We start from the raw sequence: 25314 nt of genomic DNA on the forward strand, positions 1-25314 counted from the left end.
GAACTCTCGGTGTCCAGACAGCATCACAAAAAATTAAGTTCATGGAGTGTTTCCAGGAGTCCATGCCACTCTGTATTTCCTTATCCTCTCCCTTGCTTCCACTGCTCACGCAAGTGAGAGATGAGATGATAGGGAAACAGCAACTTGTTTCCTCTGAGCCAGTACTACTGGCTAGGCAGATTATGTTGATGGTGGCATCTTGGCAGGGACAAGAGGAACATCCCTGCCACACATGGATAATGTTTTCAAGCCAGGCTTGTACTTTGCAGCTGGCTTTCCAGAGCTGTCATGTCCAAACTGACTCTCTTCATCAGTGAGGACTAATTTTCATGCCCAGAGAAATCTGTTTTCATTCGCATTTGGACAGTGCGACATGTGGCAGACGTGGGACAGGACAGCTTTGCCCATGGGATAATGCTTGCTGGCTGAGCAACAACTACTATTTGTATTTCCTGGTGAAGATGCAGACTAGGGATGTTTGGGCTCATTTCCTGGCTTTGTCATAGACTTCCCCATGCCTTCACTGGGCTTTTTCTCTCCTTCTGCAAACGTGCCAGCTATGGTGTTGGCTGGCTTCGTGGGCATCTTATGAGCTGGGATGATGAGCACTGAGCTGCTACAGTGATGGTGACTGAAATGAAAGGCAACCTGGTGTGGACCCTGAACCAGGTCTCTGTCAGCTACCACAATCAATTGAATTAAATTAATTAATAGGCTGGCGATCTTATATTATCCTACCTCTGCTTGATCTGTGAGGCTTCTCCAGTCACCCTGGGCTTTAATGCAGCCTTATTGCCAGCTGAATGGTATAGAATCATAGAATAGTCAGGGTTGGAAGGGACCTTAAAGATCATTTAGTTCCAACCCCCTTGCCATGGGCAGGGACATCCCACTAGATCGGGCTGCCCAACGCCCCATCCAACCTGGCCTTGAACACTTCCAGGGATGGGTCATCCACAGCCTCCCTGGGCAACCTGTGCCAGTGTCTCACCACTCTTGTGGTGAAGAAATTCTTCCTAATGTCCAGTCTAAATCTGCCCCTCTCCAGTTTATACCTGTTCCCCTGGTCCTATCCCCACAAGCCTTTACGAATAGCCCCTCTCCAGCTTTCCTGTAGCCCCTTCAGGTACTGGAAGGTCGCTATAGGATCTCCTCTGAGCCTTCTCTTCTCCAGGCTGAACAACCCCAACACTCTTAGTCTGTCCTTGTATGGAAGGTGCTCCAGCCCTCCAATCATCTTTGTAGCCTCCTCTGGACCCGTTCTAACAGCTCCATCTCCTTCTTATGTTGAGGATTCCAGAAGTGGACACAGTATTCCAGATGAGGTCTCACAAGAGAGGAACAGAGGGACAGAATCGCTTCCCTCGCCTTCTTTTGATGCAGCCCAGGACACGGTTGGCCTTCTGGGCTGCGAGTGCACATTGCCGGCTCATGTCGAGCTTCTCATGGACCAGCACTCCTGAGTCCTTCTCTGCAGGGCTGCTCTCAAGCACGTCGTCCCCCATCGTGTACAGAAAATGGGAATTGCCCCGACCCAGGTGCAGGACCGTACACTTGGCCTTGTTGAACCTCATGAGGTTCTCAGAGGCCCACTTCTCCGGTCTGTCCAGGTCCCTCTGGATAAAATCCGTGCTTCCTTCACACCTGCCGGAAACCACAGGGCTGAAGCTCTTTGCTTTCTGAGCCTTCACAGGAAAAGACTACTCAGGGCTGCGTTACTTACTCTTTGGTAGTGATGGATTTTGAAAGACCCCAAGGGTATTATTTTTCAAAGATGCTTTTTGAGCCATACTCTTGTTGACAAAAGTGATGTACTCTAAGTCTCTCTTTGAAAATGGAACTCTTGTTCCAAAGCCATTGAAGTACTTTTGAAAACTCTCCTTCCCTGTTATTGACTGTAATGGACTGCTTCGGTGGTGTCTGGCTTCATTTAAAGCAGGCCAAATTCGGAGTCTAAATGTTATGTGCCTGACTAATAAATTGTATTGTAATTAGTACCTTGAGGAGGCAGGAGCCAGGGAGAAGCTGCATATAAGGAGAACAGACTTTGTGTAGAAGCTGTCTGAGAAGGATGAGTGAAGAACTATGAAAGAAGGTGAAAACACAGGATTTGAGACAACTATGGAAGCTGTGTGCAATGGCAAGAAAATGGGCATGGACCTGATAGGAACACTTTAACAGGCTTCCGTTAAAGGCAACTAAAGAGACGTAGTGTAGCAGGTAGTGAGACTGGATGAAGACTAATCCTTCCACGTCAAATGCACTCAGTTAAGGTAATCTACGGACAGGATAATGCAGGTACCAGTTTTCCAGCTTCGCTCATGCAGACTGGACTGGACTCATCCCTGTTCTCTGTCCCAGGTCTACTAGTGTCATCCCCCAGTTTGAGAAACTCATACTTAGGGGTTGCATGGGCCCCTTAGCTGAGATATTAGGGGCTTTGTCTTGCTTGGTTTCCGTGCATGTAGCTTTCTTTTCCCTTTGCTTGTTGTATATTTCCCAGTGAAGCTTATACTGCCTTTAAGCAATGCACCTGGAGGTGAGCGGTTCCTGCTGGTGGTGGGAATACTGCAGCCACACATGCAGCTCTTGTTCTAGCTAGTCTCTCATGCACCTGCAAAGTCAGGTTTAAGAGAAAACACATATTGGGAAAGTACAAGGAGAAAAGTGGTAGTGCTCATTTTGGCTGCACAAACCAATTGGTTAGTGAAAGTCTCTGGCTTTGAAGGCAAAAACTATTGCCACTCTACACTGCCTGAATTGTGGATTCCTCCCAGAATTGGGTGTGCCACTGCTGTATGGGCAGTAATCCTTCATGGGAACCTCTCTTGTATTGTGCTTTTGCTCATGTCAGACTCCAGTAGATAAGTAGAAGAGTTAGTGATGTCTGTTTTCCTTGCATGTGCTCATTGAATTTTTGCAGGGTCTGGTGATTCTACAGTGAGGGGACCCTGTCATCTGCTGTTCAGTGCCTGTTTCTGACACGGGTTGTTGCTAATCCCATAGACACAGGGGTGAAATTCAGCCATCTGTGTGTACAGCCTTAGCAGATGCATTTGTTCATTGGCTTTTTGATAGCTCACTTCATAGTGAATCCCAAGAAACAGTGCTCCCATCTCCATTTTACAGGAACACGTTGAGACAAGTGAGATTATGACAAGTCTGCAAGTTCTAGCTAGATCTCCCGTTTGATTTTTCCTTAACTCCAAGAATCTTTTTATTCCCTGTATATTATTTATGTGTTGTTTTAAAAGACACTTGTAAATCACCTTCTGTTCAGGAGGAAAGAGGCTTGCTACCCGTGAGAAGTGGCAAAGTGGGGAGGTGATATGATGGTACAGGATGTAAAGTTGCATGGCTTGTGTTGTGCTCAGGACAGCCCAACTTAAACATGCAAATGTCCTAAGTCTGTCCTTTTTGACTTCCACTCCCCATTCTTCAAACAGGACATGTTCAGCTAATACGTTCTCATGTGGGAATAGGTTTACGATCATCTTCAAGCCCTGACTTGTCTGTTTGCGCTACGAACCCCCTGTGCTTACCTCCCAACCTTCCCCATTCTTCAACGTAATGTTTGGCAGCAGCCGGCGCGCAGCTCCGATTCGTGCCCTTGGCTCTGCACGGAGACAACGTGGAAGGAGAAATGAGTAGTTTGTGAACAGCTTTGTAGGAGGTGTTACTTAGCAAATAAGCAGCATGACACGGACAGCTCTTGTGTGGGCTGCGGGGTGTGAGATAGGAATAGGCAAGCAGCTCATGTGGCTGTGGGATAAGCTGGGAATGTTGGTAGTTGGGTGCTAGAGAGACGCTGATTCCACCTGCAGGTACTTATGGTAATTTGGTGTTTCTTTTATGAGTTTGTTATGAAGTGCTGTGGATTGACAATACAGAGTGGCCATTTGTTGGTTCCCTTTTAAACGGCTTGCTTCCTCCCAAGGCTGACCAAATTAAAGCGTTTCGTGTACCGGTTAATGAGAAATGCCTCTAACTTCTCCCTAAGCTGAGTTCCCATTTGCTGTAGCCAGGCATCCTTGCTGAGTGAGGAAGAGATATCGGCAGAGCCAGAACGGATGAGGAGGAAAGTAGTAGGACTTGTCAGAAAACCTCCTCTCTGAGTATATAGCTTTTATATAATCACTGTTGTCCTCCAACCGTGAAAACTGAATTCAGCTTCCATCAAAGCTTCTATTAATGCTGCCCCAGTGTGTCCTGCCTGTGTCACTTCTGCCCTGGCTCTTGCTCGGCAGCTGGGAATGCTTCTGCCACCAGCTCTGTGCACCTCTCTTCTTGATCCGCACTTTGGCATAACTCAGATGCAATGCTTAGCCATGAATTCAGCTCTTGATCATAAATTAAGGTAACATGAAGTCCTTCACATGACAGGTTTTCTTGTCAGGCTTGTGTTAATGTTTTCTGCTGTGCTAAGTAGAAATCTGTTTAATAGTAGAAAGCCTTCTCTGCCGGCATAGGAGTGTTGTGTTTGGGAGTATTTTATTAGATGAACAAGCAAACTCGCACTGATTTAGGGAGATGGAGAAGTGAGGGTGTTGCAGCGTGACGGCTCAAGCATCCTGCTTCTCCAGTGCTTTGATAATACACAGGAAGGGACTTTTTTTCTGGTAAGTCTTCCAGAGATGTCAGTCTCTTATCTCCCTTTCTCCACTGGAAGTGAACTCAGGAGAACAGTGCCCTGTTTTAATCTTCTTGCCAGATCTGAATATGGCCAAGAGTGCCTTTGATGCTGTAGGAGCCTATGTTTGAGTTATATATGGTTTAAATTCTTCTTTTTCTGGCTTTTCATGCCTACTTGCTGGCCACAGGGAAAATAGGAGATCCACCTCTGAACGTGTCAAAGAGGCTCCAGCTGCTTTCCTTTGGCTGTTTGCTTTGACAGAGCTGAATGACCGCCCCTGCTTGCAAGGCCCTGCTGCTCTGCACTTATTCCACGTGGAATTCTTCACCCTCTGGATTTGAAATGTGCCAGGACCACTGTTCTGTGCTACGTTTTTATAAAAAAAGAAAAAAAAAAAAAAAAAAGACAAATCGAACTGTGAAAACGCAGTTACGGAGTTGAGGTTTGTGCCACTTTCCTAACTTACGATGCATTTTTTTTTCCTGCCAGTGAAAATGACATAACATTTACGAAATAAATAAGGATTCAAAAATCCACTTACATATTCAAAAATCCACATACAAAATTTATTGTATGTGTGCTGGTAAAGAGCAGTATAGGGTACAAATGGATTCTGGCACTGGTTGCTTTTCTGTAGATACCTTGTCAGAGACTAAAATATCCCCTTGCCTTCACACAGTGAGGTGAATCTTGAACAGCAGGCTCTGAGGCAAGAAAGCTTGTTGGACACTCGATCTGTGGTTGTGATAATAGCTCTATAGGTTGGGACTTCAGAAGGTTAAAAGCACGCAGCTCTCAGCCGTGATGCATGTTTGCTTCTGAGCAGCAGAAAAAAAAAAACCTTTCAAGTTTTGCTCAGCAGTTCAGCGTGGCCCGATGCTCTGTACCTGGCTCTATTTTGAGCTGCTGGTGACTCACGCTAACTTTGTCATGGGTGTGAGGGGGTAGGTTGCAGATAACACCCCTGACAGTCTTTTTGTTCGCCCCTCACTAAATGGGGCAGTGCTCCTTCCCTTTCTCAGGGGAAGCAGGGAAAGCGGATCAGTCCCCTGATTCCTGTGCAGGACCCTTACGAAGCAACTGGCAAAGGTAACTGCACCGTTGCATTTGTGTTTGCTGCAATGACTGCCTGGATTACAGGTTAGCTTTTTATATTGCATATTTGATCAGTGTGGATCCCAGTTTCACTAGACTAGTGGAAAATACACTCATTTAACTTTAAGAGGCACGCAACTGTTTTTTTCTGGTTTAAGCTCTTTTGAAACAAACTGTTGCTTTGCACTGCATATATCAACTCTTGACCAAACAGGATATCTTCTGCAGGTGCCGACTGCTGTTTGCTCTGTTTGCAATATGCAACAGCATGCAGCATTGCTGCAAGTGTTTGTGGCATAGCTAGGTTACCCAGGCATGCTTGCTTTGTGCCCGGCATTGGCTGAGGGCGAGTGGCACAGGATGCTGCATCTACTGAAATATGGGGACGAGATAGTAGAAAAGTGTTCTGCAAGGTTCCAGAGAAAGGTGGTTGCCAAAAATGCGTGTCTTGCCTTGAGCAGGAGCGTGCTGCGCTGTTTCTCTTGCTGCACAGTGTAATACTCTTTCTACTGAGGTCACTGAAAATCCTGACCTTGAATGGGTGTTTAATTTGGGCTGTGTCAGTAATCTCAGAGCTGGTCGCTAGAATTTAAAATGAATTTTTCACACCAGTGAGGCAAGGATCCAAGCTGCAAACTCCTCATGGCACCGGTACAGTAACTTGCAGATTTTCCAGGGCTGGCCTAGAAATAGCATAGGCACATGCAGCAACAGCCAAGCTAATAACACCCTACTTCTCAGCAGTGGTTCAGCTGCGGCATCTATTATCCCCGTCATGTGAATGCAAATTTCTATGCAGAGATGATTTCCAGACCTTAAGCAGAGCCAGCTTGGGTGTGTTCATATTGCCACCCTTTTTTTGCTTTCCCTTATGTTCGCATGCCCGAAGCCAGCACGGGTGTCAGCATCTGCGATGAGAACATTTTTTAAGTTTCCACTGACTTTATTGGACCAGGAATGGTGTTGACACAAGTGATGAGCAGCCTGAGATGGAAGGTGCTGATGCCCTCACTATTTCAGTCAGTTGGGGAACAGCAAGGAATGCTGATGGCAGGGGCCAGGTGAAGGGTATTAAGTTTGTTGCCTTCTTCCCAACCATCTCATATGGAAGGAGTGGGCAAAATGCCAAGGGAATTGTCTGCATTTTGAAATAATTGGGCTGAACCACAAGTGATCATCTCGACACTGGAACTGCAGGGCAGAAAAACATGAGAGGAGAGGATCAGCATTGTTTCCTTGGGTCTGAAGCCTGAGCCCTGGTGGTTGTGCTGTCAGCTGGGGTGGCTGGGCAGCAAGGGGGGCTGAGCCCACGGGTACCAGCTCCACGTGGAGGAGAGCTTACCTCCATATCTGGGATGCCCTTTGTTTCATCCTGTGTGGCTGTTGAAAGAGAGGACAAGGTGACAGCTGGAGAAGTGGATGGAGACACATGGAAGCAGTGGCTTTGTTTCTGAGAGAGTCACTTTGGCTCTTTGAGGAATCTTGTGTTTCCCAGTTCTGTAATGGAAACTGTGGGAGACGGTTCACGTTTGTTTTCCTTTGGGAATATAGTTGCCAGGCAATTATTTTACACCCTGTAGCACTGCAGACATGTCTCTTCAAGTCCAATCTCTTACCACATAACTGAGAAAATGTATTTTACATTAAAAAGAAGCCTTTTAAAAAGGCCCTTCAGGCATCAAGTCAATGTGTTTTCTATATATAAACCTGTATTATTAATACAATGAACTTATCTGTAGACTCTGTGGGTGAATATGACTTGATCACTGGGGATACGAACAATATGATATTCATCTTCAATGTACTGTGTCTCTGACTCCATAACCGTGCCCCCAGCCTTCAGTTTATTTCATAGTGATAAAGTGAGGCAATAGCGTGAAACAGGCTTGTGGATTGCATTTTTGCTGAGCATTAATATGAAATAAGCAGTCTATAGAGAGAACATATTTACTTTGGTTCAGAAATGCCAAGATCTATAGATCTGGGGCAGACAGAAATGATGAATGTGAGCATGTATTATTGAAATAGGTCCAGAATGGCATGGCAAAAGCTTCCCCGAGCTTAGTTAGAGGGGTTGCAATATGAGTTGCTTTGGCTGGAAAATTTTAAGGCAGTGATTGATTTATTTTTTGGTTTTTTTTTTTTGATGTGGGTCATTTATCACCATGTGCATTATGTGAGATCATTTTCCTTTTTCAATCAGTGAAGAATGTTTTAGGGTGGACTTAGGAGACTCCTTTAACTCAGATCGTTTTGAGGTTTTCTTTGAAATCACCTGAGAGAAATGTGTGTGTGCAGACTTCTATGGCTCTGTTAGAAGAGGAGGTAGCGCAAGAATGGTGAAAGTGTTAATTACTTCTTGTTGTACGTTGGGTAATATGTTCGCAGAAACACGTTCGGAGGAGCATGAACTTGCGGAGTGACAACAGCCACGTGGTCCTGTTGATCTCTAATGCCACAGCTAAATCTTAGTGGAGCTACTCCTAAAAAGTGGGTGGGAGGTGTCTGGAGTGGGTGAAATGGGAATCCTGCTGGAGTAGAGGATGCAGAGTAGAGATGGAAAGGCAGTTCCTATGAAAGGGGGTGGTGAAGGCCTTGAGATGTGGAAAAAGAAAATGAGGCTGGCATCACTGGGGTCTGTGCACAGTGCTGCAACTAAAGTACACTGGTTGGGGCCTCAGTGACCTGCTAAGGACCAACCTGCAGGTCAGACCCATGGGCATGAGTAACAGGCAAGCTGGAGCTGTCTTTAGCACAGGTGCACACCCATTCAGTGCTGTTCCAGGGCACTGGTATTTCCCACAACTGCAATGCTGTCTCTGCCTCTGTCCTCTTGTGCCTTCTCTGGACTTGTCTGGTCCAATGGATGGTTGCACACCGCTAGCTGGGGTCAAACCACATGTGTATCTCATTCCTAGGAACTTGGCCTGTGTATCTTGTCTGCACATATTTTACTGGTTTGTTTTATGAGCTTCCTGCTAACTGTTTTCATCTTGGGTTAGAAACTTTTTTTTTAACTGAATATCCTCTTAATCTATTCTTTCCAGCCCTTGCAAAACAGCTGTATAAATTGACAGGAGCCAGGAAATAGCAACTTCACAGCTAATAACATGGGCTCCTGGTGTTTCCCACTGTGTCTTTGCAGGATGTTGTCCATCTGAAGCCGCTCTGCTGCCACACCACTCCATTCCCCATGTCCCAGCTCTTAAACCAACATCCACATGAGCACTCAGGAGTGCAGCCCAACCTGGTCTCAACACGGAGGGACTCTTTATAATCCTTGCAGCCTTTTCACGTCGTGTCCGTACTTTACAGGAGCTGTCTTGTCTTTTGCAATACTTTATGTAACTCTTGGTAAATAGAATTCCTGTCTAGGAGAGGTGATGGCTTATCTGCTGGGGAACAGGTCTGTGAAAGGAAATAGGGGCAGCACAGTGCTCTTTTATCTGACAGTTACAAAGGACACAGGAAGCATCTCACATGCAAACTGCAAGTATTTAGTCAGATTACACCTTGCATCCAGGAAGCCCCATGAGGAGAGCTGTAGAGGAGGATGGGAGAACGAGTCTGGCTGTGAGCAGAGGTTTGTTTTGAATAAATGCAGGTAACATCTCTGCTGTGCTAATGCTGACTTTTGTAGTCGACTTGTGTATTTTAAGGTCACAGCCGATGTCAAAGCAAGAATTTGGGCTGTGCTGTCTGGGTTGCAGCTACCCCGGGTATAATGCAGTTGTGTCCTGGTGTTCTCTAGTTAAAATCTGCATGTTGACAGTTCCTTTCTTAGCCTTATTTTTATTTTGCGATATTTTTTTCTTCATGACTGTCAGTGTTTTGGAGGCTACTGTGCTGATGCTGCTGTCAGCACTTTGTACTCAGATGCTGCTTTCCTCTGGATGCTTAAGGCTGATATGATGGTTTTGTTCTTTCACGTCTCCCCTCCTGAATCCCATACCCCGCTTAATAAAGACAGAGCTGATAGCACTGGGTGGCAATGCTACAGTCAGAAGGAGCAGGCTGGGAAACGCAGTGTGGTCTGACCAGAGGCATAAGAACTCCTGTTTGGTGTTTTTCAGGAGGGTTGGAGTTTGCTTTCTGTCCTCCTCTGCCTTTTGTTTTACTCTCTTCACCAAAGCAAAGAAAAAAACTGTTAGGGAATGGCGACACTCTATTACCCTAATGTGACCGGTTTAGCTTTTTATAAAAAGAAAAGAACAACTAAAGTCCTGCTGGAATAAGAGCAGAATCAGAATTGAGACTTCTGGGTTTGATTCTCAGGTTTGTCATTTGTTTACTGTCACTGAATTGCACTTAGAAATGGTGCAGTTCTTTTATTTGAGATCTGACTGTCCAGGATCTGACCTTTGTAAGGTGTGGCACCCAAGCGTTTCTAAGTGCCATCCTGCTTTCTAGCCACTTGCATGTGGGAAAAGCCTAAAATTTAGCAGCCAGGTCAAAATGTGGGAAGAACTTCCAAAGCTAGTTAATACAAGTTGGCCTTTGGAAATCACTTCTGTTGGCTTTCAGTCTTCTAGCCTAAATTATTCCATCACAAATTAATTTTGTTGACTGTACTTGTCTCATTAATATTTGGCTCTCTATACCTCGGTTTACACAGCTGTAATGAGTAATTATGAGTTTCCTATCTAGGTACAGCTCAGAAATGAGCATCGTGGACATGATTTTGTACGCTTAGAGTTATATACTTGGGGAGATATCCTCTTCTGCCAGAACTGGTGTTCAGAGGACCTCAGCTATAGCCCTGTTCCTCAGGTTCCTCATGGTAGCATGAAGGAGGGCTCCCATAGGCAAGGGCTTTGCATTGCTTAGAGTTTGTTGGTATTTGCTGTACGCTGTTGAGTGTGGGGTACTACCAGTTTGAATGCATCCACCCTTTTAGATCGTATCTTGCGATAAAACCACTCCGATGTTGTAGATGATGAATTTAGCTCTGTTGGGGCAGCCGGGGGTGGTAGATGCTGTCTGTGTCCCTCCACCTGGGTGTGCCTTGCTTTGAAATACCAATGTAGTGTTTTCTAGCAATGTCTGTCCCCATCTGCTCAGCTCTGTCGGCTTGGCTCCCAAGGAGGATTGGGAAGAGTGACGTCGCTGTTGAATGTATGCTCCAGCACTGCTCTCAGAGCAGCGTGGCCGAGGTTGGTGGCATGGGGACAGGCCATGCTGTGCCCTCTCATGAGAGGACACCGTTTCCCCTGGTGAAATAAAGAGCCATTTTATCCCAACAGGTACCCGCATCTGGTGTTTCAGATGAAGTGGCAATCTCCTTTCCCTCTGACATGAACAGCTTCATTTGGCTTTGGCATCGGGAAAATTATTGCTGTTGCATTGCCTTCAGTCATAGGATTTGATTCTTAGGGGTGGGGTTTTTTGCCTTGCTTGGATCTTGGCTCTTTAGTGATGGAGAATTTCAGTAGCAACATAAAATAACTGCCTGTATGGGATGAAGTCTGTATGGGATGAAGTCTGTATGGGATGAAGTCTGTATGGGATGAAGTCTGTATGGGATGAAGTCTGTATGGGATGAAGTCTGTATGGGATGAAGTCTGTATGGGATGAAGTCTGTATGGGATGTATTTTCCAAAATCATTAGAACAGTCTGTTTGGAGATCTGACTTGGACACTTATCAGGGTCAGGTCTGGGAGACTTTGCTTATGCAAAGCAGCAGAAGGAGGTTGTTTCCATTTCTCCATTTTCTTGCCAATGGGGCTGTCTTTGTCCCACTGTGCCCTGGTGTACCCTAACAGAGGGCAGCTGCCCCTGGAGAAAAGCTGCTGTCGGAATACTTTAAAGTCGGTCAGACTGGCTCCTGCTTTGTGAAGTTTATCAGCGAAGATTTCTCAATGCCTCCAGTGGGAGGCTATTTTTATTCTGTCCAGGGGCTGCCTTCTGTGCTGAGGTCTCTATTGCATTTGTTTTTAAATAGAGTAACTTTTCTGTTTTAGAACAACCTTAAATACCTTCATCTTTTGCCATCTGAAAAACAAGATAGTCTTTTATCTGAAGTACACGTTGTTGGTGTTTCTGTGACATGTCCAAAATCCATTTTGTTATTTTTTCATGTATAAGGGGGACGCTGCTATAGACATGACCATGTGCTGAGCTTTCTCCTTGAGCAGGGATGACATCAAGTGAGGTACCTAATGTTTCATCTTCGTACACTGATCAGTTTTATGACTGTGGCAGAAAATCCACATTGTGTTTCATTGTACCATGTAATCAAAGCTGGAAGAGCTCTCGAGAAATGCTCTCATGCATTTTCTTGTCCTATGGCAAGATCAGTCATTCCTGTGTCTTTTCTGACAGACGCTGGTCTATGCTCTTTTATAGACCTCTGCAGCCTCTCCAGGCAGCATATTTCACTGCTTCACAATCCTTGGGAGTAAAAGTATGGTTTCACTTCACTTTGTATTTAACCTGAGTCATCTCTGCTGTAGTTTAAACCTGTCACTTCTTGTTCTACCCATTTTTAATACAAAGAACAGGTCACTCCTTTTCACAGCAATGTTAAATATTTGAAGACTACTTATGTCCTTCTTGCTTCTTAGTGTTAAATAACCACTATTTGTTAAATCTTCTCTTCTCTGTGATGGTTTTAAATCTTCTATGTGAACCTTAATCGGACTGTCTTCTCAAAAATATTCTCTAAGTGACAATCCAGTCATTAACTAATCCACAAACCATTTAAACGCTTTGATCAGCATTTTATTTATTTACGTTAATAGAATCCTTCTGTGCTGGCCAAATTGCCTATTTGTGCATCACTGTCTCTGACTGACTTGATGGCCTTGTGCTGCTGTGCAAGCCAAATATCTGCAGGATTTTCCACTACTTGCGAACTGTGCTTCATTTGAAGAGAAAGATTGGGTGTCTGGTGTGATGTGAGGCGGGATGTTGTTTGTGCCTTGGTTCTGCGGAATGATGTTTGCAATGTGAAGGCTGTACATTCAAATAGAAAGGGAGTCCAAAGAGAGGCTAACCAATCATGAAGTCATGAGTCTCTGCAGGCACCCAAAATATACATTGATGTATGCAAGAATTTCGAAGTGAACATGTGCTCAGACAGGTGGTGGGCTGTGAAATGTCACTTGGTATTAGGACCTTCTGATATGGTTGTATTTGAATAGTCAGATCATGCTTGGAGCTCAACTGCTACAGCACCGTGATTTGGATGTCCTTGATGTGTAGGTTTTTGGCTTCAAGGGAAAGTCAAGAAAACTTATGCTTTAGCAGGACATGTGGGGAGGACAGAAGGCAGGTCAGATTCCCTTTCAGTAATTTTCTCTGGATTTCTCTGTTGTAGGTGAGTGTCTTAACCACCTTGGAGCGGCGATTCAACCTTCAGAGTGCTGATGTGGGCGTCATTGCCAGCAGCTTCGAGATTGGCAACTTGGCCCTCATCCTCTTCGTGAGCTACTTCGGAGCCCGAGGGCACCGGCCACGCTTGATAGGATGTGGAGGGATAGTCATGGCCTTGGGTGCCCTCCTTTCCGCGTTGCCTGAATTTCTAACCCACCAGTACGAATATGAGTCGGGAGAAATACGCTGGGGGGCTGAAGGAAGGGATGTGTGTGCTGCCAACGGGTCCACCAGTGATGAGGGACCAGACCCGGACCTTATCTGCAGGAATAGGACTGCTACCAACATGATGTACTTGCTGCTCATTGGAGCACAGGTCCTCCTGGGCATTGGTGCTACTCCTGTCCAGCCCCTGGGAGTTTCCTACATTGATGACCACGTGAGGCGGAAAGATTCTTCCCTGTATATAGGTAAGGCTCTCTGAACTTGTCACTGAAGGCTTTCCTTGTGGGGTGGCATCTCATTCTTGTCTCATCTGTTTGATGCCAGTGGGAAGGATTCCTTGAGACCTCTTCTCTGTGTGCTGCTGTGCTTGTGAAGGTAACTTGGCATAAGTCTGTACACCAAGTGGTTGTAAGCAGAAGGGAAAGAGTGGTATTTGCTTTTATTGTAGCAACGTTAAAGGTTGACAGCCTTGGTGGTTATTACTGGATGATCAGGAAGACTGCATTGATTCTATTGTATTTGCCCAAATTGCTTTCAAACCCGATGTTGGTGGCTTATGGTTGAGTTTTAGGTGAAGAATTTCCAACTGACATCTGTGATGATCATTTTTTTCTTTCTAATATACTCTAGCTCTCTTCCTGTTCCAAAGCATTTGTCTGTGTTTGAGTGGTCATTGAAGCATAAGGAGACTGAGAGGAGATGCATGTCCTGTCACTACCACCATCACATTTTAGCAAGGAAGTGCCTGTTATGGAGTAAGTGCTGTGACCCAGCATCCTGTGGCAGGACCCTAGATAGTGCGATTCCTATAACAGAGTGGGATGTGAAAGCTGTTGGAGGTCTATTTTGAGATGTGGTGAGCCTGAAGTAAAACTCGTGATTCTGGTGATCATATTGCAAAGTTCTTCCAAGTAGTTAAGATATGAAGTGTGGCTTCAGTTACCCAATGAAATTTCTCTGTTCTTGGTGTAAGGTGCTCAACGGTTTCAGCAGTGGTACCCCCTCCAGCAAGTTTAAAGAGGATGCTGCAAGTGAAGTTGTTCTCTGAAAAGACTTAGCAGCTTGGCTCATTCTTCTATCTGCATGACTTGTCACTGGATAAATGGCTCCAATGCAGTAAATCAGTGAAGTGTGTGTTGCTGTTAATGTGATCCTTCTGCACCCATTAGCATAATTTCTGGTAATCAAAAAATATGTACTTGTCCTGTCATCCCTGTGTTGACATGACTTTCGATCGAATGGATGATCCCATTGCTGGGATTTTTGTGGGGTTTTTTTATCCCATTCCCAGAATAACTGAGCACAGCTGGGATGTGACCATAAATAGCAAAGCTAAACAGTCCCACTGACTTTCTGAATGGGAAAAGTGTGTTGGGATAGTGCAGAGGTCTGTTGGAAAGGCACACTATATAGCACACTGTGACACTCCTGGCTGTATTGCCACTTCACTTTAAGAGATTCTTCTGAATATTCAAAGTGTGTTGATACTTTCCTGTAACTGGCCATAAAATTGTAGTATTTCAGTATTTAGCTTTGTCCTTGGATCATTATTCACCTTCATTTGGTTCTGTAAGTGCTTGTGAGGCATGCACTGGGTAAAGCAGGATGATATATAAAATAGAAGATACTGTATGACCCGAAGGTGAATAATGAGACTAAATTCACTGAAGCAACTTTGCCAACATCATAAATGATGAGCTGGAATTAAAAGTGATTCTAAGATTATCTATTATAAATAATGATGTAGAGAAGCAGCAACTCCTTTCAGTCCGTTCCACAGGCATTTTTTAAGCAATGCTTCACGTCTGAGAACAGAATTGAGGAGAGTGCATGAGAGGAGGGTTAGGAAGAGTGATTCTTTTTATTCTTGAGATACATTCATCTTGTATGCTAAAATAACTTCTTTAAAGTTGGCAGTTCAACTGTAGCTGGGAAAATACTGCCAGAAAAATAATTTCTGTTTACTCTATGCTGCTTCATTATTTTTCGTTCAGATGTACACTTCTAACCACATTCCTTTTTACATGTAGAGTTTAAAAAAACCCAAAAAAAACAAAAAAAAAAAAACCCCAAGCATTTTGGAACTGTGTGTTTTACTGGCTTTAACTATGAAAATCACAATTTGAACTTCTACATATAAATTACGGCTTGCAGAACAGTGTGTGTGTATGCACAGTCAACCAATCAGCCATACCAACATGAAATTTGATGTCCCAACCTGTCCATCACAAGTAGGTTTTCTGCTATGGGATGGTTAATTCATGCATCACCTGCAATCAATCTGGCTGGTAAAAATAAAAGCAAACAGGGAAAAATTACAGAAAAAATCTATTCTGTGAATTAATATAAATTGAGAAGCTGCTGGTGGAAATGTTACATGTCTCCTCAGGTTTGTGAATACATGAGAGGAGGTCAAATTCCTCAGTTTAAAATGTTGTTTGAGAATTATTTGCTTAGATTTGTCTTTAACTGATTATTTTTGTTGATGTCATCAGTGCAATTTTCAGTGGCCTTAGCAGAAAGCTGGCTGAGCAGCTTACCCACTTCATTCTCCTCTGTTTCGAGAGGAAGTCACTGCAGAGTGTATACTGTCACTGTGCTATATTTATATCAGTTTGCTTTCTCATAATAGCATGCTCGCTCAGTAGGGACAACACTATGTCACCGGATAAAACGTTTTTTTGGGCAAGTTCCCTCAGTTCAAATTAGGAGCAAATCTGGCATAGTTTGTTCCCTCGGGAGAGAAACTAATTAACAACAGCAGTAATAGTCTAGTTGAACTTTCTGTTGTGGCTGGCTGTAGCTGAGAAATGATCGGATTGACCAGTCCACGCTGGCTTCAGTATATCGCTGATGTTTAGTATGTATATGTTGCTTTTGGGCTGTGTTGTAGCTGGGGGGAACAAAGTTTCTCACCTGACAGCTAAGTACTAGTAATTTTTCACCTGCTGCAATAAAACCCCTGTTTTGTCCCGAGGCGTTGAATTAGGTAGAAATAACACGGTGCACACAGACGTGTTTTGTCCTTCCAATTTGTACAAAGAGCTCGGTGAAGTAACTTCATATTCTAGCTAATACAGCAGCTTTGCAATGAAATGACAATACAGGAAGACTTCTCTAGTTCAAAAAAACAGAGAAACCTCAAACCCAACTTCAACCTCTCTAAGCTTCTCTCCTTAAAAAAAATTATAAGTACTAATATGTGCGTGTAGAAGAATGCAGATGTGATACCATATAGAATTTGAAGTGAAACTTAGCTTGCACTAGCCGTTAAAGCCAGTAGCATCTGTGGATAGTGATGCATTTCTGGCCATGAAGTTGATCCCATCTGGCCCGTTGTGGTTTTGCTGCAGTGAGAGGAGATAGTGAGCAGTGCATCTCTGTTGTGCATCCTTTGAAGGCAGAGGTTGCTCATGCTTGTGCTCTGCCAAGGAGGTGGGGATTCGTAGAATTTTATAATTGGATAGAGAGAGGTGAGATTACAGGGAGATCTCTCTGTGGCATGGGCTGCTGGCATGTAGTTTCATGTTTCTTGAGATAATAGCATATTTTTTTGATGTCTGCAGTGTGTTGCAACCAAACTCAAACAGGTTCTGTTGCTGTAGTAACCAGCCCTAGAAAAAGGGCTGTGTTGTGGTAACTGAGGGCAAATCAAATAAAAAGATGCATGCGTGGAAGTACACACCAAAAGATGTTGAAAAGAAAACACATCTGTGCCCTAGCAGAGTTAGAAAGACAGCACGGCCATGCCTACTCCTGCTAATGAGGGGAAATATATTCTCCTCCCATTTTGCTGTCTGAGTGCCTGCCCAACATAAAGGTCATAATGTTGGCAACAGTGGCCAAAAGATGAAAAAATAAAGGAATTTTTTTAACTGTTTGACGTTGGGGAGATCATCTAGTTTGGTGCTAGTTTGCTTGCTTCTGTCTCTGTTTGAGTCTGGTCTTGTATTTAAGATCTGAACTCCCATCTGGAGAGTTTCAAACGAGCAGGTTAATTTTACCTGTGCATTTATTGGCATTTGGCAAAAGTAAGCTCTTTGAGTGGAGGAACTCCTCACTCCTGGAGACTGCGTAGGGCTCATTATTGCTGCAGCTTCGCTAATGTCAAAGGATTAACTCAATTTGTGGCATCGTTTATTTTAAATGAGGAAAAGTGTCTTGAAGACTACTTACTACACAGTTCTTTTCTCCACGCACTAATGACTCACTTGACATTTCTCTCCTTTATTTAGTTCATTTTCTGCTAGGGCTTGCTGAGTTCTCTTGAAATCAATGAAGACTTTGTCACTAGGAGAGCGATCAGAGGCATCATGGAGCTGATATGGGGTGGGGGAGACGATCTGGTCTGACAGTGGTTGTATGGATTTGCTGCCTCTCAGATAAGCAAGAGCCCGCAAGTTTTTTCTCGTCACTGGAGTACCTACATTGCTCTCAGCAGTGGTTTTCGTGTTTGGTTAGAGCAAGTGCAGTGATGTGGTAGATTAATGTTATTAGCAGTCTCTATATGTGCCTTCTGGGCTTCCTGCAGCATTTAACATTTGATTATAAAAGTTGTTGCATCTTGTCTAAGGCATGGTTACCTATAGAGCACAATGAATAGCCTCTGGGAGCCGGTATTTGATCTGGAACAATTAAGGGCTGCATTATACAGAGGAAGTTGCTATTATTCTGTCTCCTGATGATGGACTAAATTGATATTGATGTTGGAGGGAGTGCTGCCAGATTGTGTGACTCGTTCAGAAGAATGCTGTGTTGATCTTTAATGTACTGGTGATTCTCTTTAAGTTTATTGAAGCTCTACCAGTGTTTAACTTCATGGACACACACCTCACACATTCAAGACCCAGCGCTACAGACTCCTCACTGATTTGCAGAAAATGCTCTAATGTGAAAAATTACTTCAAGGAAATCCCAGAAGGGGCAAGTCTTGAGTTAAGGAGTGAGTGATGAGTGCTCTTGAGTTATTGGTAGTGCAAGGATGTGCCTGAGCATAGCGTGCTCAGGGGAAAAGAGCTGCTCTCGGCCAGCTTCATGGCAGGGTGAAGGGGTGGGAAACTAGAAAGCGCACACTGCTGTATGTGCCTGTTTAGCTGCTTTCTTCTGTCTCATCTCCGAGGTTTCTATCTGGCCTTTCTGGTGTGTATTTTGGTTTATCATATGGTTGTTTCAGCTGTTACCATTAGTGTAAGAGAAGAACTCAACAGGATGGTGTTCTCTTTCCACATCTGCCTGGACAGGACCAACCCAGTAAGGGGAGTGGAACCCTGAGATGTTACTACTGACTTTGACCTTTGCAGCAGTGTGGGGTTATTTTGCATCAAATGTGTGGAAGAACTTTTTAGTATGCAATAAGAGTCGGAGAGAAATGCTTGCTCTCACTTCTGGTGCTTTCTTGCTTGCTTTAAGCACCAACTCAAGATTTGCTGCAGAGGAAGACAAATATGCCATAGTTAGAATCTTGCTGTCTCCAGGGATAAATTTGTCCATTTGAAAAATCTCTTATAGTGTCTTATGTCAGTCAAAATGACAGCAGCCATTGTGTTTTAGAGAAGCAGAAGCATTTTCTCGACTGACAAGAATTAAATTTGAGAGTTAGTATCTATGGTGGTGAGTTAATAGCAAGTTATTAGCGCAAGATGCTGAAATCATCAGAGTTTGACTGTAGATTTTGTATGTGGTCATACAAAGAAATGGTACTTGGATTTCTATTAGAAAGCTCATGTTGGTGACCTAAGCAGTTGCTGTAAGTTTTGAAACTGTTTGCTGTGTATCTGATATTATGTATATTAGGGTTCATCAATAAATGCTAAAAAAATATAAAAAAGGGAATACATAAACAAAAGTAAAAGTGTTCAATGCTGTTGAAGAGAAAGTCATAGGAGTTGCAGAGACTATGAAAACCCCAACCTTCTGCAGCAGCAGTATTCTTATATGCAACTTCTTATATTTGAAGGGCTGTAGAATGAGCAGTCAGTGACAGCACCTTTCATAGTAGCAAATCTCTCCCTTTTTTTTTTTCTTTTTTTTTTTTTTTTTGAAGCATCTTGGGGGACACCGCATAATTCTGAGAAACGTGCATACTTTGGAGCTGAAAGAATTTGCAGATGTTTGACTTTTAGGCTGGAGATGTATTCTCTTCTTTCCATAGCTCGATATCTACGGCATGGTAGGTTCTGTAGAGATGGTGAGGACCCTGGATAGCTACAGGAATGTGTAGAGATGGGCATTGTTTCTGTCCCTTCCCAATTCTGTTGAATATTGTTTCATTCTGTGGTTTGCTTGTTTCTTTTTCTTTTTCCCCTGTTAAGAAATTTGCTTGGCTTCCTGAATTTCTGCAAAAATGAAGTGTATGTTTGAATCTACATTTCTAAACCATAACAAGTAGAATAATTTTCTGTTCATAGCATGCAAGTCATATCACCAGCCTCTTGAGGCCCTCCATTGATGAGTATATATTGGAAGGTATGTAGGACCCGCTTGAGAGGTCTGTAGAGCTCTGCCCATCCTGGCTGCTTACCCTTTCACACCTCACAGCCTTTCCCACTTGGCCGTGCTCCTTCTTCTTGTGCTTATTTGTGGTCTGCAGGCAACACGAGTACTTTATTCACATCAGCACTTCTTGCTGGAACATGCTTCTCTGGGCTCACCCACTTTAAGGCTCTGCCAGCTTTGTGCTTTCCTTAACGCCTTTCCTTTTAGAGACTACCTCCGCTAGGTCTTTTATAGCGGAACTTATCTGACTTACTGTCTATTTCCTCTGTGTGCATGCTTGATACCCACTTGGTGAGTTTGTCCACCTCCATGTGGACTCATACTCTTGCGGAGCATAAGCACTTGTTCCAGGGAATTACTTTTCTTTTGCTGGTACGTGCAGTTTTATAGGTTTGTAATATTTTTAGCCCGAAGACTTGACAGAATCTTTTAATTGTTTAGTTTGGTAAATGCATCCTCCTGTAGATGATTTGGAGAGCTTTTCCTTTCTGCCACAGTCTTCAAGGGGTGGAGAAAGACACAGTATTTAAACTAAGAGGAGCGCTGTTGTCAGTGTGAGTGCTGTGATGCCTGTTCATTATTAAAGGTGTCTTTATGTCAGATTCACTAGGTTGTCTTCCCCGTGGACTAACTGTGATTGGATTAAATCACATGGCTTCATGCGGATGTACGAGTATGAACTACAATGGCCTAACCCACTGATCCATTGATAACCTGCAGCCTTTTATAATTGTTCCCCTTTGGAAGAGATCCGTGTTCTCATTTGCTGTGTGTCAGCAGGGCTGGCTCAGTTACACGGGTCCCCTTTTGCAGTGCAGTGGCAATATCCTGGAACATTAAAGGAAAACATAAACAAGTGTGTAGGGTGTATTAGAGCAGTAACAGTAATCAATTAAGGGGAAGAACCTTCCCCACTGCAGGCGGGGAGGCTGAGTTGTGTAAGGCAGTAGCTGAATGGGTGTATTTATTCAATTAAACATATATATGCACAAAGTCATAACTGCTGTGGGCTCCATTATTTTACAGCAATTACTCTAGTTACCTTAATCTTCTGCTAACAGTTCTTTTCGTTATGAGCTGAGTACATAACATAAAGCTTGAGTCCAACACAAATGACTTTGTGCAAGAGCATATTAAGGGTGGGAGCTGTTTCCATGTTACTGTGTGCTCTCTGTGTGCTCTGCAGCTGATTTTTGGCTTAACTAGGATTCAATGACTCTGATGTCTTGTAAAAATCATTTCACTTTTTCAGGATGGTGGTTTCTCCGTAGTGTATTTTAAACGGTCATCAGCTGAGAGAGCCTAATGAGGTGCAGCATTCCTAGGGCATCCTCTTTAAAGCCACGTCCTTGTCATTTAAATGGCAGACAAACAGAGGGCGATACGTATTAGTACTGAGGTTCATAAAATTTATTACATGGATTGGAAGGTGCTGAGTTGACCATGTCAAGAGCGGAAGGCTGTATTGCACCTCCATGATGGTATAACAGGAGTGGAGTGGCTTGTTCAGTCAGTCTTGGCTCTTCTCCTGGAAATTCAAAGGAGACTCCCCATCTCATTGTACATAAGGAGATTCCAGATGTTTTGGTCCCAATTTACAGGGTATTGGAGATGGCGGGACAAGGCACAGGATCTGCCCCTTCCCAGGGCACTGGTCTCAAAGCAGTGGTGAAAGTCTTCTTGCTCAGTACCGAGTCTTGTGTTGTCCTCTTCTTCTACTGTAACAAAGAATTTGATATGGAGGATATTTTAAGACTTGTCAGAAATGATTATCCCATTCATCCTCAGCCAAGTGAACAAGACACAGCTTTCATGAATTTTGCTGTACCACAGTAACCTTGCAACAAAGGGCAGTGACCTGAAGTATTGTTAAATGATAATCGGTGCCTGAAAGTTGCAAATAGTTACTGATTTATTGTATATGCTGACATACACTTGACTGCCCAATGTCAGCAGGGCTTCAGGCCCCTCTTGCTGCTGCTCTTGGTGATGTCTGCCACGTTGTGAGCCACAGGGAAAGCTACCTGGCTTGGCTTTACACCTCCCCACCTGTGGCTGGCTTTTACTTGGCTATCTGCAGGACAAGGTGCTTACATGAGTGTGTAGGAGAATGCAGAACTCCTTCACAAAAGCTCCTGCTTTGTCTTTTCACAGCTGCCTCTCCTGTTGCTGGGTGAGGTGCTCAACCAAATTTTTTTGCCCTTTGGATTGAGCTGGGTGCCGATGCTCATACCCTTTGGGTGCCAAATAGGTGCTGTTTGAGTAACCTCCTAAAAGTGTTTGGTTTTGCCAAGTTGTCCCAGGCAGTTCCAGGGCAGAGACATGCAGGTCATGCAATGGTCTGTTGACACACAGGGCCTGGCAGCGCTCAGCTGCCGAAGCTGCCACTGAGGTGTGTTTTTCTCATGACTGGTTTTCAGGGCGTGGGTGGCTCTGCACAGGTCGCTCCCCAGCATAGCAGCCACAAGGGCAGAGCTCCTGCTGGGCTGTGCAGAAGAGAATGGGAAGAGTTTTTTTTCTTGTGTGGGCAGCGTGGAGGCAGTCTGCAGGGCTGTGGACTCTGGGAATGAATGCACTTTTTGCACTGTGGCAAATCCCTGCTTTTGGCAGTGGAGTGTATCCCGAGTGTGGCCAGGGAGCAGCACACTGCAGGTGTTGTGAAGGGGAGCTGTGAGCTGGGAGTGCTCGTGCTGATGGAGGGGGGCTGCGGAAGACCTCTGCTTGCCTGGTCTGGGATTGTTCAGATGGGAGCTCTCCCTTTGGTTTTGGACCAACCATTTTACCTTTGCCTTCTCAAAATTTGGAGTTTAGTCCCTAAATTGCTCCTTGAAACTTCACTCTTTTGGAAGCACTTGGAAACTTTTTGCAGATTTCTTTTTGCCAAGGTACAGCCATTTCATTAACTGTGCTGCTAATGAGGTTTTTGGCTTTTCCTTAGAGCCGAGAAGGTCTGCTTTCACTAATTCCTCTTTTGATTTCAATAATAGGGATTTTGTCTGGAGGTGGCTATCCAAATTTGGCCTTTTATTAACCAATTAAAATGTGAGGATTTAAATAGTTTCTGGGATGGATGTTAACAGCAGGTCACGTTGCTCTTTGACTTAATACCTCAGAGCACTTCACTGCAGCCAAACAAGACTGCCTGTATTACAGGGTGCAGGATCACAGAATCACAAGGTTGGAAAGGACCCATTGGATCATCGAGTCCAACCATTCCTAACACTCCCTAAACCATGTCCCTAAGCACTTCATCCACCCGTTCCTTAAACACCTCCAGGGAAGGCGACTCGACCACCTCCCTCACCAAAGGCAGCATTTCAAAGCGATAGTGGAAATTCAAGAGTTCAATAAAGTTAGAAAAGCAAGATGCAACGTGCATCAATTCTTTCCTCCCACCCTCCCCCCCCGCCTCCACTAACACTGCTTTTTCCCTGCAGTTTTCAGTGTATTCCTATCCTCAGTGTTGGACGAGCCATTCCTGCTGTAGCTGTTTGTACAAGACAGTTGCATTGCTTATTAGAGTTGGAAAGAAATAATATGAGTGGGAAAAGAAAACCCCACAACTGGGACAACTTTTCTATGTTAGTCATTGCTGCAGACACCAATTACCCTTGTGATGAAGGACCACCTGTATTTTGTTAGCTAACAACGTATGGATGTCCTAATTCAGTCAGACTGATCATCAAAGGATAATACGCGTTAGAGAAAGCTTTCTGTCTGCAGCGTTATAAACTGGGCACTGGGGGTAATAAGAGGGGCAGTGGCATGTGAGAAGTTAGCTACAATACCAAGATGTCCTGCTTCACTGTCCTTGTCTGTGCGTTACTACTTAGCTTCCTGTTCATTTGGGGCACTCAGTGGTTTTAGGGTGTTGGGGAGAGTATTCGATATTCCCCTTCTGCATTTTACGTTGATACTCACTGCAATGGAAGTGTAAGGATGTTTCACTGCGCTGTTGTTACGTGGCACTGCCTGTCTTCATTGCTATCGTTTATTTGTTTTGATACTCATGGTAGAGAAATACACTGTGTTGTGGACTGTCCAAGAGGCAGCATTGCAGGAAACTAAGCTGTTTGCAGTAATTCTGCGTGAGCTGTGAAACGTTTTACACAGGTACCAGAAGGTAAGATGTTTGTGAGGAGAGATAACACCTCCTATCTGATCAGCTGAGGCAGCTGGAGAACAGGCATGTTCATGCTTGGTGGATCTTGTTTTGACCTGCGTGACTGCTAATACTTAAGGATTTACTTTTTGTTTCCCAGCGGTTACTTGATCTGGTAAAATATACTTCTTGTCTTTCCAAACTTTGCTTCTTTTCCTGTGTTGATGAGAATTATATATCAAATGGAAACCCAGTCTCTTTTGTAACTGGATACCACACCTCATTAGGTCCTTAGCATCCTGGAGATACTTGATTTATAAGTAGTAGCAAAACACAAACTATGTCTGGGTTAAACAAATACTCTTAATCCAGCAATGTCTCTAGTTATTGGGAGGGTGAATAGACCCCAGGAATTCCGACTTCAGTGGCCTGTAATTGCTCTGAGACCTGAAACATTTCAGTGTTCTTGCAGAGCAGTCAGTATAGCTTCTGTGGGTGCAGAGAGCCATTCCTTCTCGGTTTCAGAGGGATTAATGGGTCTGGCTTCTTACCTGCTCTCACTACCCTGCTCCATCTCTGCAGACTATTTTTAATTTGTCTCCAAGAGCTGGATGATTAAACGAGGACCAACACTGTCTTTGCATAGTGGTCTGTGAGGAGCAAGAAGCAGATTGAGGACAGTCAGGCTCCAAGCTGCTCCATAACCTGCTTCCAAGAGCCACCAACACAGGGGACGTGTTCCCCAGGCCTGTCCAGTCATTTCTGAAGCTCAGTTATGCTTGTGGCCTGTGCAACAGAAATGGCAGTGAATTACACAGTTCTCTGTGGCTTTTCTCATCTAGTTAGGCTGTGCATTTTTCTTCCCTGTTATTTTCTTGCATGGGTGCTTAGGATTTTGGCTTTAAGACCATGAAGGTGGTGGAGCGAACAGTAAACTGTTCTCCTGGAGTGAAGATACCTTTGAAGTGGCATCTGCCCATCAAAAATCTTGTTGTTGTCATTACCCTGGCCTTGTCACATCCCGCCACTGACAGGAGTGCTCCAGTAATTCTTGGGACTGGTGAGAAGATGCACTGGGGTGAGGGGATAAGGTATAGGTTGATGGAGCTGGTGACTATTAGGGCAGGCCATCCCAGTAAGTGGGAAAATGTATTCTTAAATGGGTTTTACAGATGCATAGAAGACCTGCTGAACTGAAAATTTCAGATAACCAAGAGAGATGAAATGGAAGATATCCTGCTCTACATTGTTACTAGATAAAATATTCCCATGTGTAACTCCTTGAGTTTGTTTCACACCCTGTAACTCTGAAAACCATACTAATGTGGAGACAAGAGGAGCTCGAGCAAAACCTTCTGGATAAATCAGTCTCACTGTCCTGTGGTATTCCACATCTGAGTAAACAGATGAGACTTAACTCTGTGCCTTAAAATCAGCAAATTTGGGCTT

The 25314-nt window shown here is 44.1% G+C and overlaps 1 protein-coding gene across 4 annotated transcripts in view; it reads left to right on the forward strand.

The window, feature by feature from the left end:
• SLCO3A1 (solute carrier organic anion transporter family member 3A1) overlaps positions 1 to 25314 on the forward strand; it is a 171854-nt gene that overhangs the window by 36397 nt on the left and 110143 nt on the right. For all 4 annotated transcript variants that reach the window (XM_054077611.1, XM_054077610.1, XM_054077609.1 and 1 more), the window contains exon 2: positions 13048 to 13513. In XM_054077611.1, the coding sequence (XP_053933586.1) occupies positions 13048 to 13513 (466 nt within the window). The remainder of the gene's footprint in view (positions 1 to 13047; positions 13514 to 25314) is intronic.

The sequence above is a fragment of the Cuculus canorus genome, chromosome 12, assembly GCF_017976375.1.
Source record: "Cuculus canorus isolate bCucCan1 chromosome 12, bCucCan1.pri, whole genome shotgun sequence".
Classification (NCBI taxonomy): Eukaryota; Metazoa; Chordata; class Aves; order Cuculiformes; family Cuculidae; genus Cuculus; species Cuculus canorus.